General features: G+C 42.5%; 1 protein-coding gene across 1 annotated transcript in view; it reads right to left on the minus strand.

Annotated features, from left to right (window-relative positions):
- TSEN2 (tRNA splicing endonuclease subunit 2) overlaps nt 1–12,436 on the minus strand; it is a 39,889-nt gene that overhangs the window by 1,734 nt on the left and 25,719 nt on the right. The window contains exons 7-11 of the mRNA XM_080825536.1: nt 12,225–12,275; nt 9,623–9,761; nt 2,179–2,215; nt 1,533–1,644; nt 140–229 (exon numbers count right to left, since the gene is read on the minus strand). Coding sequence (XP_080681662.1) covers nt 140–229; nt 1,533–1,644; nt 2,179–2,215; nt 9,623–9,761; nt 12,225–12,275 — 429 coding nt within the window. The remainder of the gene's footprint in view (nt 1–139; nt 230–1,532; nt 1,645–2,178; nt 2,216–9,622; nt 9,762–12,224; nt 12,276–12,436) is intronic.

Genomic DNA, 12,436 nt, shown 5'->3' on the forward strand with positions numbered 1-12,436 from the left:
GAGGGGGCCTCTGCGGGGGCTTCCTGTTACCAAGGAAAGATGGTTTTCATTTTTTTTCTTGGGACCACATGTTCCAGAGGACACAATATGATGGACGGAATCTTTGGGATGCTATGAGTCTGTCTCTGAGTTTACCTACCTGAACTTTAATTTGTTTCATACATTCAGGGGACTCCATCTCTTTGTCAGTCATGGTAGCGGGTTTAATCAAATAGCACAGCATCAGTTCCTATTGAGAGATGAAGAAAAATGTCCACGTTCCACACAGTCACAACATAAATTTAGGTGCAGGAAGTGCAGGCAGGCTCCATTCCCTCCCATCGTGCGCTCTTGGAAACTCACAAAGCACATCGGTTTCCTCCTAGGAACATGACTGGGCCCGAGAGCTAGAGTAAGGACCCGCCATTTAGTCATTGTTGACATGGCAAGAGAATGCAAATAAAGCCAATATATGGATTATAAACACAGTATTTAAAATATTAAATATATGCTACAAGTCCCATAAAGTGGGTCTAAAAGTACTAGAAACAGTACAGACTCCCTATTTCTAACAGACAAAGTTGCTTTTTATAGGCCATGCATAAGCAACTTAACCTGGACTCAAGATAGTTGCCACCTGGCCTCTGCTGGACCTTCTGGTCTCCCCTGCCACTGCGCCTCCAAGAGCACTGGGGTACAGCCAGACGGGGTTCACAATCTGTGTTTAGTTAGTAAACTTTTGGATGACAGAGAACACACAAAGCTTTCATCCTTAGTAGCTCTGGTGTAAGATGAAATTTCCCACCTATCTTTTTTTTTTTTTTTTTTTAATTTGACAGAGACCACAAGTAGGCAGAGAGGCAGGCAGAGAGAGAGGAGGAAGCAGGCCCCCTGCCGAGCAGAAAGCCCGATGCGGGACTCGATCCCAAGACCCTGAGATCATGACCCTAGCCGAAGGCAGAGGCCTAACCCACTGAGCCACCCAGGCGCCCCTCCCACCTATCTTGATGGCAGCAGAATCCAGCAGAACACAAGCCAGGCAGTCGGATGACTGTGGGTTTAAATCCCAATTCTGCACATAAGCTGTGTGATCTTGGCTTTGTCACTCAGGATCTGATTCTGATTGATTCCTCACCCTCAGGGATGAGGATAACAACATGGTGGTGAGAAAACACGTACAGTGTTTAGCCATAAATATTAATACCTTTCCTTTCTCTTCAAGAGATCTGCTAGCTCTGAAAAGAAATTTACCCATGTTTTGACTCCCTTGTGAATGTGTGTGAGTGACTGTTGAGCCTGTGCTGACAGCACCTCTGGGAAGGAAGGCAAGGCCCACCTGCATCAATCACTACAGGAAACTTTGAAGCTCAATTCTTGGAGCTCAGCACGAGTGGGTGATGGCAGGGAATGCGAGAGGGGGTCAGCTTTTAGCCCCTTCTCGCTGGCAGGTGTGAAGTTCCTACAGATGACTTCTATGATTCTATTACATTTAATTAAAAAAAAAAATCCAACCATTTTAAGGGACACGTGAATGCGAAAGCTGATGTTCTTACCTTGGAGACATTAACTGAAACTCTGCTCAAGGCAGCCAGTGACCTCCAACTGAAAGGTCTGCGAAGAGAGCCCTCAAAATGGTCATCGACCAACTCAATAATGACAGAGTAACTGGAAGACACAGAAGACGTTATAAAAATAAACAGCATGAAATCAACCTCTTTAAATGAATAATGCTTATTCTACCAAGTACAAAGATACAGAAAATAAAACATACATCATCTAATCCTAAATGTCCTTGCAAGTTACTGGGAAAAGTATTAATGAAAACGTTTGCTTTACATTAAAAACTTTCAGGCTCATCTCAACACTGACAAGGAGAGAACAGAAATATTTCTTCCAGTAAGAAAGCCATGAATTCACTTAACTGTTTAGATACTAACACTCGCTGATATTAAGACGAACAATTACTGCAATAGATTAAAAGTGTAACACTACATACAACACATTTGTCATAACCTATTCATTATTTTACATATAGTACAATAATGTTAGTGTATAAGGCACAGATTTAGAGCATCTATTCCTAATAGGTCAAGAGAAACGTGACTGTAAGAGTTTCTGTGGCACTGAAAATTACACTGGAAGACAGAAATTTCCTCCTGTTCCTTTAAACGATAAACTTATTTAAAAATCACTCCAAACCTTGCGTGGTAAAATGGAGGGCCTTTTCGATACAACACTGCAAAGGAAAAGAAAGAAAATGTATAACCACTTGAAATCAAAATCTTATTACTGGCATTTTCTCTTCTCTAAAGAGATATAAATACCCAATTATCTGTATATGGGTAATCTGCAATATGCCCTGTGGTCTATTTTTAAAACCCAAACTGTTTTCTTCCCCTGGAACAAAAAGCAATTAGTAAAGCAAATCTGTGGCCAGGATCCTAACAATTTTATCTCACCCTCACCTCACAAATGAAATCCAAATTCAAATACAAGTGATTTTGGTCTTGCCTCTTGTCTTACACTCTTCCAGAGTGAGAATGTGAAATTATGTTATACATGCGAAGTACATATGTTGACCAATATTTTGTTATTAATTTCAGATCAAAGTAATTCAAAGTGTCTGAGCTACTCCAGCCAGGTACAAGCTGGCTGGAGTTTTGGTGCTAGAGATGAGTAAGAATCATCACTACTTTTTAAGAAATTCAGTCAGGTGGGGAAAACAGTCACGTAATCATACAGACCATTTGGAGATGAGTCTGCCCTACTAAGTCAATCTGTGGAGGTCAAAAGCCAGTGCCCACAAGAGCCTGGGGCAAGGACTCTGACCCGGGGAATCTTGAACTGCATAGGGAACACTTCAGAGGCACAAAGTCTGTGGCAAGTCTGTTTACCAAACTCATTCCCTCTCTAGGCACGTGGCTAGATCATGTCTCTTAGTTTCCTGAGCAGCCAGGCTGGCCCATAAGACCCTGCCATGTACCAAGCCTGTACTTATTCCTTTTTGAAGATGACCTTCAAAGTCATGTGGTGAAGACCACGGAGCCATAAGGAAGAAGGCTAGACTCCTGAAGCACCTTTGGGAGTTGATCTGCATCACCACTCAGAGATACCAGTTTTCGGATTGCACATGAAAAATTAACTTCTGCTGTTAAGCCTCTGAGATCTGGGGTTTATATGTAACTACAGGTATAAAAATTATCTTTACTAATACACAATTATAACTATAAGCTTGCGACTATCCCCAGTGCAAAATCAATGCAGAAAAGCTTTTTATCCTTTGAGGAATTGAGAAAATTTTCCTTTTTGGCCATGCCAGTACTGTAGCTAATCATATTTCCCTTAGGCTCAGAAAGCTCAGAGCCAACCTGACAGCATGAGTAGTAACCCACAGGCCCATGGACATTACAGCAACCCTTCACCTAGACTACATTTACTAGGGTCATGTTTCCTTCTTACTATGATATTTCCTATTTAAATTATAGTTAAAGGATTTGGCAAGTCAGCTCAAATTCACTGTGTGTAAGGGGACAAATTTAAGTAAATACTCTAACATACAACCCTCAGCTTTCTGAGATGTGGTGTAGGGAAGGAAACCATGTACTGGAATGAACTTGAATTCAGGAGTTTTGCTGCCTGCCCGGTTTCTGCCACTCATGGTTGTATGACTTCAAGCAAGTTACTAACATCTCTGAGCCTCAGTTTCCAAAACTGCAACATGAAGAACAAGGGGCAACTGAGATCTTTTCCAGCACTCAAATACCGTTACTTACGATCAGGCACATATCTCTAACATGCTTCTGGGACACTAGAACATGACATAGCTGGAAAGCAGCCTCCACCCCTAAGTCGGGTCATTTCAGATGACTGATAAGGTTGGTGGTATAGCTTACAAGTTACAAGCATGAACAGTGACATCAGACAGACCCAGGTTCAAGTTTTTTCAGTGTCAAGACCAAATGACAACACCTTGTGTTTCAATCTCCTTCTTATAAAATCTGGGGGTAGTAATTGAAGGTAGAGGTGTTGGCACAGTGGCTGGCATAAAGTGAGGGTTCAAAATGCTACCTGGGGTAGTATTCATAATGATGACAGTGTCTTCAGAGTGAACAATAAAATCGTTTTACAAAAATGCCTCTCAAGCAGAAAGATGAAAACTTTCGAAGTCTAAGAAATCCTGGGCATTCAAAAAGGAAGTCTGAAAGAATGGGGAAAAGAGAAAGCTCCTTCTTATAAATGTAAGCCAGACATGGCATGTGGAAGGAATGACAGAATTAGAAAATGATTAGGGCAAAACCAATTTGGGCAACCATTATAATTATTGGGGATGCAGATATGCACAGTCTCATCCTACACATTCCTTGTTAATTACAAAAGGAAATACGTAATTTTACAATGGACATCTGATAATGGTCACTTTATCCAACTAATCAAACTCAGTATCATCAACAGTGGGACAGCCTGACATTAAGTACCTCCTAACGGGGTACAATACCCACAGCAAGCCGACGCAAGCCAAAGAATGTGAGCCCGAGTCTAATCGTGAGGAAACAAACATATCTAGAATGTGGGATATCCTTCAGGACTCTAATAAAAAAATGTCATGAAAACCAAACAAGGTAGAGAAACTGTTACAGATTTAAAAAAAGCTAAAGAGGCTGTGGTAGGGTGAATGGTGGCCCCCAAAAGATACATTCATGCCCTAATCCCTGGAATCTGGGAGGTGGCCTTCTTTGGAAAAGGCTCTTTGCAGAGATTGGAGTGATGCCACCATAATCTGAGGGATGCCCGGTGCCACTAGCCACTGACGACGCAAGGGATCAATGTCCCCTACTGCCCAGCAGACTTCCGGCCTCCAGAGCTGTGAGGAAATGAATTTCTGTTGTTTTAAGCCCCCCAGACTTTGGTAATCTCTTATGGCAACCCTAGCAAAATAAAAGAGAAACCTAACACCAGATGTGATACATGAACTATGAGTAGAGCCTGCATTAAAACAACAACGACAAAATCCCCATAGCTGCAAAAGACATTTTGGGGACAACAGAGAGAAATTTAAGTTTTCTGGTATTTTGATGATACTCTAAGTTCTGATTTCTCTCAGGTATTGCATGGTATTATAGTTATGTAGGAGAATGTCCCTATTCTCATGAGTTGCATGTAGAAATACTATGGGTTGTGTGAGCAGATGTGGAAAATGTTAATAAAAATATTTAAAATGTGGGGCGCCTGGGTGGCTCAGTGGGTTAAGCCTCTGCCTTCAGCTCAGGTCATGATCTCAGTGTCCTGGGATCGAGCCCCACATCAGGTGCTCTGCTCAGTAGGGAGCCTGCTTCCTCCTCTCTCTCTGCCTGCCTCTCTACCTACTTGTGATCTCTCTGTCAAATAAATAAGTAAAATCTTTAAAAAATATATTTAAAATGTTTGACTGGAAAAATAAGCCAAGAAGAGTGGTTTAGGAAAAAACCAAGACATGGGAAGAAGGCACAGCTCTTTGTTTGTGGTGAGTACAGAGGAGCTGCTCTGATGCCTCTTCCTGGACACAGAACCAGTTATCAACCTCTGAGCTAGGTGCCATGACTAGGGAGGGCTCCTCTGGTCTCTGGGAACCTGGTACTCTGCTGGCTTCTAACGTCTCCCATCATTCCACTTGTCTCACGACTTCTAATTCATAGGCAGCTATGAAATTACATGACCCAACTCAGTCAAGGTGGGAGGGAGACTTAGGAGTAACTAGATCTTAAGTCAGTCACATCAACCAGTAGCTGCATATACACCTGGAGCTGGTTTTCAGCTTTCTGGCCGGCAGCAGCAGTCTGGTGTGGTGGAAGCACACGGAGCTTGGCCCCAGACAGAGCGAACCTCCGCACTTACTTGCTGGGGGACCCCTGGCAACTTCCTTGACCCTTCTAAACTATAATATCCCCAGTGTCATATAAAAGGAAACAAATGCCATACGCCTCACAGGAGTATTAAGATTAAATAAGGAGAGGGAAGAAAAGCACCAAGGCAAGGTGCTGGGTCACCATGAGAGCCAGCAGCTGTGGGAGCCTTTGGGTGGGGAATGTAAGGAAAGGCTCCCACCTGGTTTCTAATCTGGTTTTCACCAGTGGGTGATCAAGGTCAAGTAGCTCGGCAGTTGCACTCAATTTGAGATCCATATCATTTGTTCCGAGTACTGCTCCTGGAATGAAAAGGGATTGACAAGATTTATTCAAGGGAAGAGTTTCCTGATAAGAAGTGAATTTCATAATGGCCCTTTGTCATGGGTCATTACCTCTATAAGCAGAAACAATAGTTATGAGGGGATGTCCTGGGCTTAACCTGTGTTGACAGCTCTAGGGTATGGGTGATTTGGTCACTGGCCCTTAAAATTAAAATAATATTATTGTTAAAAAACATCAGGCACCAAGCTCCTGGGCCTAGAGCGGAGGAAAAGCTTAGGAAGCTGTTTCTCTTTTCTTTTCTTTTTTAAAAAGATTTTATTTTTAAGTAATATCTACACCCAATGTGGGGTTTCAATTTGCAACCCCGAGATCAAGAGTTGCACCCTCCACCAGCTGAGCCAGCCAGGCGCCCCAGGAAACTGTTCCTCTTATCCCAGGCTAGCACTGCTTGTGAACCCCTGCTACAGCAGGAAATGTGAAGACACCCCTCATGTTGCTGCTGGTCCAGAAACCTGGTCTCACATTAATTATACAAGCAGCTCAAAGTACATGATATGACCCAGCTGTGGCAAAGGCCTCCAGGGAGTTGGGAAATAACAGTTGTTTCATTTCTTTAAAAAAAAAAAAATCTGTCCTTTCAACCATCCCTATTAGGCGGTTTGTTTTAAAAATGACTCTTCAGGGGCGCCTCAGTGGCTCAGCCTTTAAGCGTCTGCCTTTGGCTCAGGTCATGATCCCAGAATCCTGGGACTGAGCCCTCCATCAGGTTCCCTGCTCAGCGGGAAGCCAGCTTCTCCCTCTCCCACTCCTTCCACCCCCAGTCTCTTGCTGTCTCTCTCTCTCTCTCTGTCAAATAAATAAATAAAATCTTTAAAAAAAATTTAATAAAAAAAATGACTCTTCACAAATATGGCTTAGTATTGAAAATACATCAGTCATCATACATGAGCATACCTCAGGTATGCTTAGATGGCACTCAACAAAGGCCCCTTTCCCCTGCAATTTTTAATTTATTTTTTTGTAAAGATGGTGTTATCCGTGTTTTATGATGAGCAAATGGACACTCAGAGAGATGAAGTAACTTGCCTGAAGCCACACAGTAAAGAGGAAGAGCTGGCTGTGAGGCCAAAGAGCTCTTTTGACTAGCCCCATGCCACCTCTGAAAGTATCCCGGCAGCCTTGTTGACTGGAAAATTCTAACTCAAGTTTCACTCATACAATGAGAAAGCTGAGGAAGACCTGCCAAGCGTTTGCACCAAACGGCTATTCTTACAGGAGAATGAAAAGGAGAACAGGGTGGGAAGCCAATGAAGGAAAATGAAACAGGCACATAACTTATTTAAGCATCGTGAACTGTGGCCAACACAATTATGTGGAAACCCAGCAAGCTAATCTCAAGCTAATCCTGGTCATTTGTGTGCTAACCCTAAGTCAGTGTATCTGTACCTGAAATCCAGGCATGGAAGAAACAAAAGAAGCCATTAGAGGATTAGGAAATCCTTAACCTTTATTTTGGACTGCTGACACCCTCTTTCCCCACTTGAGAATTTAATGAAAGAGGTGGACTCTTGATCCAGAAAAACACACCAATCTACAAACATAGTATTTTATGCTGGGGTCTCCTGAAGACTATCCTATGATTTCAGGTTAAGCACAATTTTAGAGCATTTGAAATTTAAAAGATTGAATTGGCTTTGTGTGTTAAAAAAAAAAAAGGCTCAGAACACATGAAACAAGCATACGACACAGCTCACAAGACCTCAGGGCCATGACTTCTCAGAAGATTTCTCAAAGAGCTTGACATTTTTATTTGAGCCTCATAATTCTGAAAACATCCAGGAAGCACCCTCACTTAGCAGATGTAGAAAATGAGTTTGAGGGACTTAGCAGTGAAACAAGTGCTGGGAGGGACCCCAGGACCCCTACGTCCACTCACCTGGGCCTGTGGCTTTGAGAGCTGGTTACATTAATGACAACTCCAAATTTATATCTCAAGGTAGTCCTGTACTCTAGAATCATTTTCCAGGTATGCAGGCATTATCCCTGATTCCTCTTAAATGAAATTCTGACATCCAATCTGTCTGCAGGGGTAGTTGGGCTCAGTTTTCCTAATTAAGTCTCTCTGCTTCATTTTTGTTCCTGACCCACCCCACTGTCCATTAGTAACAGAGACAACAGAGGGTCCTGTTCATTTCAAGTCACTTCTTTGCTCAAAATCTCCCAAGACTTCCAATCACCAGAAAAACAATGAGGCCCTACATGCTCTGTGTCAACCCAACTTACAGACATCACCTCAAGTCACTCTCCCCCTGGTATCTCCAACTTCTAAACACTGTCTTTATGCTGTTCCTGAGACTTCCCTGCCTCAAGGCTTTTGTGCTTGTTCTTTACCTTGTGCCTACTATGTTCTTCACTCTTCCCTGGGATCTCTAAGTTCTAGACACCCTGTCTTTACGTTATTCCTGAGATTGACCGAGCTCATTCCTGCCTCAGGGACTTTGCACTTGCTGTTCACTTTGTGCCTACCCTGTTCTTCCCCAGATTCTCAAGTGACCTGTTCCCTCACTGTGGTCACATTTTTGTTTGTGGTCACATCTTTTCAGAGTCTTTTCCTAACTAATTTTCTTCACTTTCTATCCCTTTACTCTGTTTTATTTTTCTTAGTATGTAATAGCCTCTGAATTTACATTATACATTTACTTATTGGCTTATTCATCTCCCCAGCCAGAAAGCAAGCAGCTCCATCAAGGCAGCTTTGTGTTAGTCTCATTCACCTCTGCATTCCTGGCCCCTAAGAACACCTGGCCCATAGAAGACTCTCAGTAATTATCTGTTGACTAAAGTGCTCATCTGGTCCAGAATCCTTACTTCAAGATAAGAGGAGGCAGTTTCTAAGAGCCTGGGCTTCAGAATTCAAAGCCAAGCTCTGTTAAGTTGCTGGCCCTGGAAACTGTTAGAGGCAAATGACCCATTCTCTCACAACCATAATCAGAAAAAAAATTAAATAATAAGAGCATCAGTTGCATAAGATTGCTTTAGGGATTAAATGAGATAATGAATTTTAAAATGCTTGACACATAGTAAGTGGTCAACAAAGGATAGGTGGGATTATTAGGATTATATGATCATTCTCACTTGCCAGATGAGACAATTGAGGCCTAGAGGATAAGGGACTGCCCCGTATCACACAATCACATGGCTAATGAGAGGAGGGGAATAGGGGTTATAAAACTCTTTTCTCAGATTACAGAGCAGGTGAGAAGAAAACCTGAATACTTGGGGCTACAGGCTTCTATCTCCAGGCTTTCCCCTTAGACTTCCTTTTCATTCCTTCTGGACAAACCCTTCACCCCAACCCAAATATTTTTATCTAAGCCAAAATGAAGGTATCATTTTAGGAAAAAACCAGCAACAGCACTTATTACCAATTCAGTTTTCACCCTGAGAACCAGCATTCTACCGAGTCAGGAAGTACTTACGTAAATCTGTCCCATACTTAAGTCCCACTTTGGGCACCCAGCCCTTGCTTCGGAAGTAATGGTATGCCATGTACGTAGTCCTGAATGTGGGCTGAACTGCAGTGAAAGCTTTCCAGAGCTTCAGGATTGTTAAAGGCTCCTAATGTTGGTGAAAGAAAAAAAGGGCATTATTATGTATGTATTCACTCGTCATTCAGCCAGTGAACTGACATCTGTACCAGCAGTAAACACACACAGCACCCATGACCAAGAGACTTAACAGAGAATCTAGGCCTGTGCTGCCCAGTGTGGCAGCACCAGACACAGGCCAGAAGGGAGATGGGCCTCAAGTGGAAAATACACACCGAATTTCAAAGACTTGGTAGGAACACAAGAATGATATGTTGAGTTCAAGAAACTCTGTAAATAATAAGACTTTTTTTTTCTTTTAATAATCCCTTCAACACGGCTACCAGAAAATTTAAAATGAAGCATGTGGCTCCTGTCTGAGGCTTATATTCACTTCCATCAGAGAGCACTGCTCTGGGAAGGGCTGCCATGCAACAGCAACGTCTGAGATGAGGAGGAAGCAGCCAAGTGGAAGGGGGCGGTGGGGGGGACTGGGGGCAGCAGGGGGGACTGGGGGCGGCGGGGATGGGGGAACCTGGGGCAGTGGGGGGACTGGGGGCGGCGGTGGGTGCTGCACAAGAATACTCCAGGGAGAGGAGTGAGCAAGTGTCAGGTGCTTGAGGGCGACAAGTCCACCAAAGCTGGAGGGCAGGATGTTCCAAACATTTCACTGACCCAAGTTGAGTAGCTACTGTATGTCAGGCCACATTCAGGAAACCAAAACATAATTTTGTAAAAGCTTAAAAAAAAGATGCCACATTTAGTCTTTGGAACTAGAGAATTTATCTCATGGCACAAATGAATAATCCAACTGCTTTAAAGAGAATTCTGTTCCTAACAGAGGATATGAAGAGACAGAGAATGGCTTGGTTCAGGGAACATTTAATTCTCCGGTTGGTTTAAGGCTCAGTCAATGAAACCCGCTCAGTTTGTCTCAGCCTGAGATTTTAAATCCATAAATATGAGATACAGTTTTTTTCTTCCTTTCTTCTGCTCCTTCTTCTTCTTCTTCTTTTAATTGTTTCTAAGGTAGAAATACATGTGTGGCTTTTAAATTCCAAAGCAAGGAAACACTCAGCACCCCTGTAATAAGCAACAGTCTCATAAGGAAGGCTGAACTTCCAATACGGAGAGCCCACCATGTTACAGAGGCTGAGGATTCTAGGTAGCAGTGGAATATTCTCAAGAATTTCAACTAAGGCCCAGGAGAGGAGGCAAGGTGGGTTAAGAATGGCCACCACCTGGGAAAATGAGTCACCCATCAAACATCACCCATTTTGAACTACTAGAATACTCTTGAAAATAATTTATATAATTGGAATTTGATGAATGATAAAAAATTATGCACTCCCAAGAACAAAACAAAATATGCTTTCCCCATTCTATTTATTGCTCTGCTGACCTTTCTCTTTTTAATTCATTTGAATTATTCGGAATAGATATTATATTCACCTGGTCCAAATTCACAAAGCATAAAAATGTACAGTGAAGTCTCCCTTTCTACCGTGTGCCCAGCCCCCCAAGGTCTCTACGGGAAGGTAAGCAATGGTATCAGCTTCTCGTGGAACTTTCTTTTGAGGGCAGCAGGCTACAGTACACAATCACAGGTTTGGAGACAACTTCACATAGCTTCAAGTATTAATTCTAACCAGACTAGCTGTGTGACCCTGGCTGAGTTACTTACTTCCTCCGAGCCTCAGTTACCTTATCTGTAGAATTCTTACCAGACAGAGGCAAGGATCAGAAGTACTGCCTGTAAGGTACCCAACACATAGCTTTTACCAAAGGAGGCACTGAACACCGGCAGTTGTAATTTTTAGTACTGTTCTGACACCAATTTCCTTTTTTTTTTTTTTTGAAAGATTTTATTTATTTGACAGACAGAGATTACAAGTAGGCAGAGAGAGGAGGAAGCAGGCTCCCTGCTGAGCAGAGAGCCCGATGCGGGGCTCTATCCCAGGACCCTGGGATCATGACCTGAGCTGAAGGCAGAGGCTTTAACCCACTGAGCCACCCAGGCGCCCCACTGACACCAATTTCCTGATCATTATCTAAGATATTGTTGTTCTCCTAGCATCTGGGAATGAAATTCAATCTGAAAGAGTCAAACCTGGCTTCTGCCTTAATAATCACAATTCAGAGGGTGCTGAGTCGGTTAAGTGTCTCACTCTTGATTTTGGCTCAGGTCATGATCTCAGGGTGGTGAGATCAAGCTTCACATTAGGCTCCACACTCGGCATGAAGTCTGCTTGGGATTCTCTCTCCCCTCCCCCTGCTCAAACTTGTAGTCTCTAAAATAAACAAATAAAATCTTACCCCCGCCCCAAAAAATCACAATTCAGGGCCCAAAGCCTAAACCTAGAGAAAAAATTTAACTCCAATTTCATTCAGTGAAGGTAGGTAAGTTTGTATTATAGCAATATGAAAATTACTACAGCCTGCTTTTAACACCAGGAAAATTTTAAGTGGATTTTATTTAAATATAACATCTTACCTTCTCATAGTAAATACTCAGACATCCCAGAGCATAGACCAGGAAAAAGGCCTAAAAAGAGAGCAAGCAGAAAATGTCCATCAGAAACTATCCCACATTCTTGAGAAATTATTTTACAGATTGATTTTTCTTTACCTCAAGTATAAATTAATGTCCTTAAATCACCTTCAAAAAGTGATAACATTTTTAACATAAATGGTTCATGCAAATTT

Source organism: Martes martes, assembly GCF_963455335.1.
Source record: "Martes martes genome assembly, chromosome: 1".
In the NCBI taxonomy this organism is placed as follows: Eukaryota; Metazoa; Chordata; class Mammalia; order Carnivora; family Mustelidae; genus Martes; species Martes martes.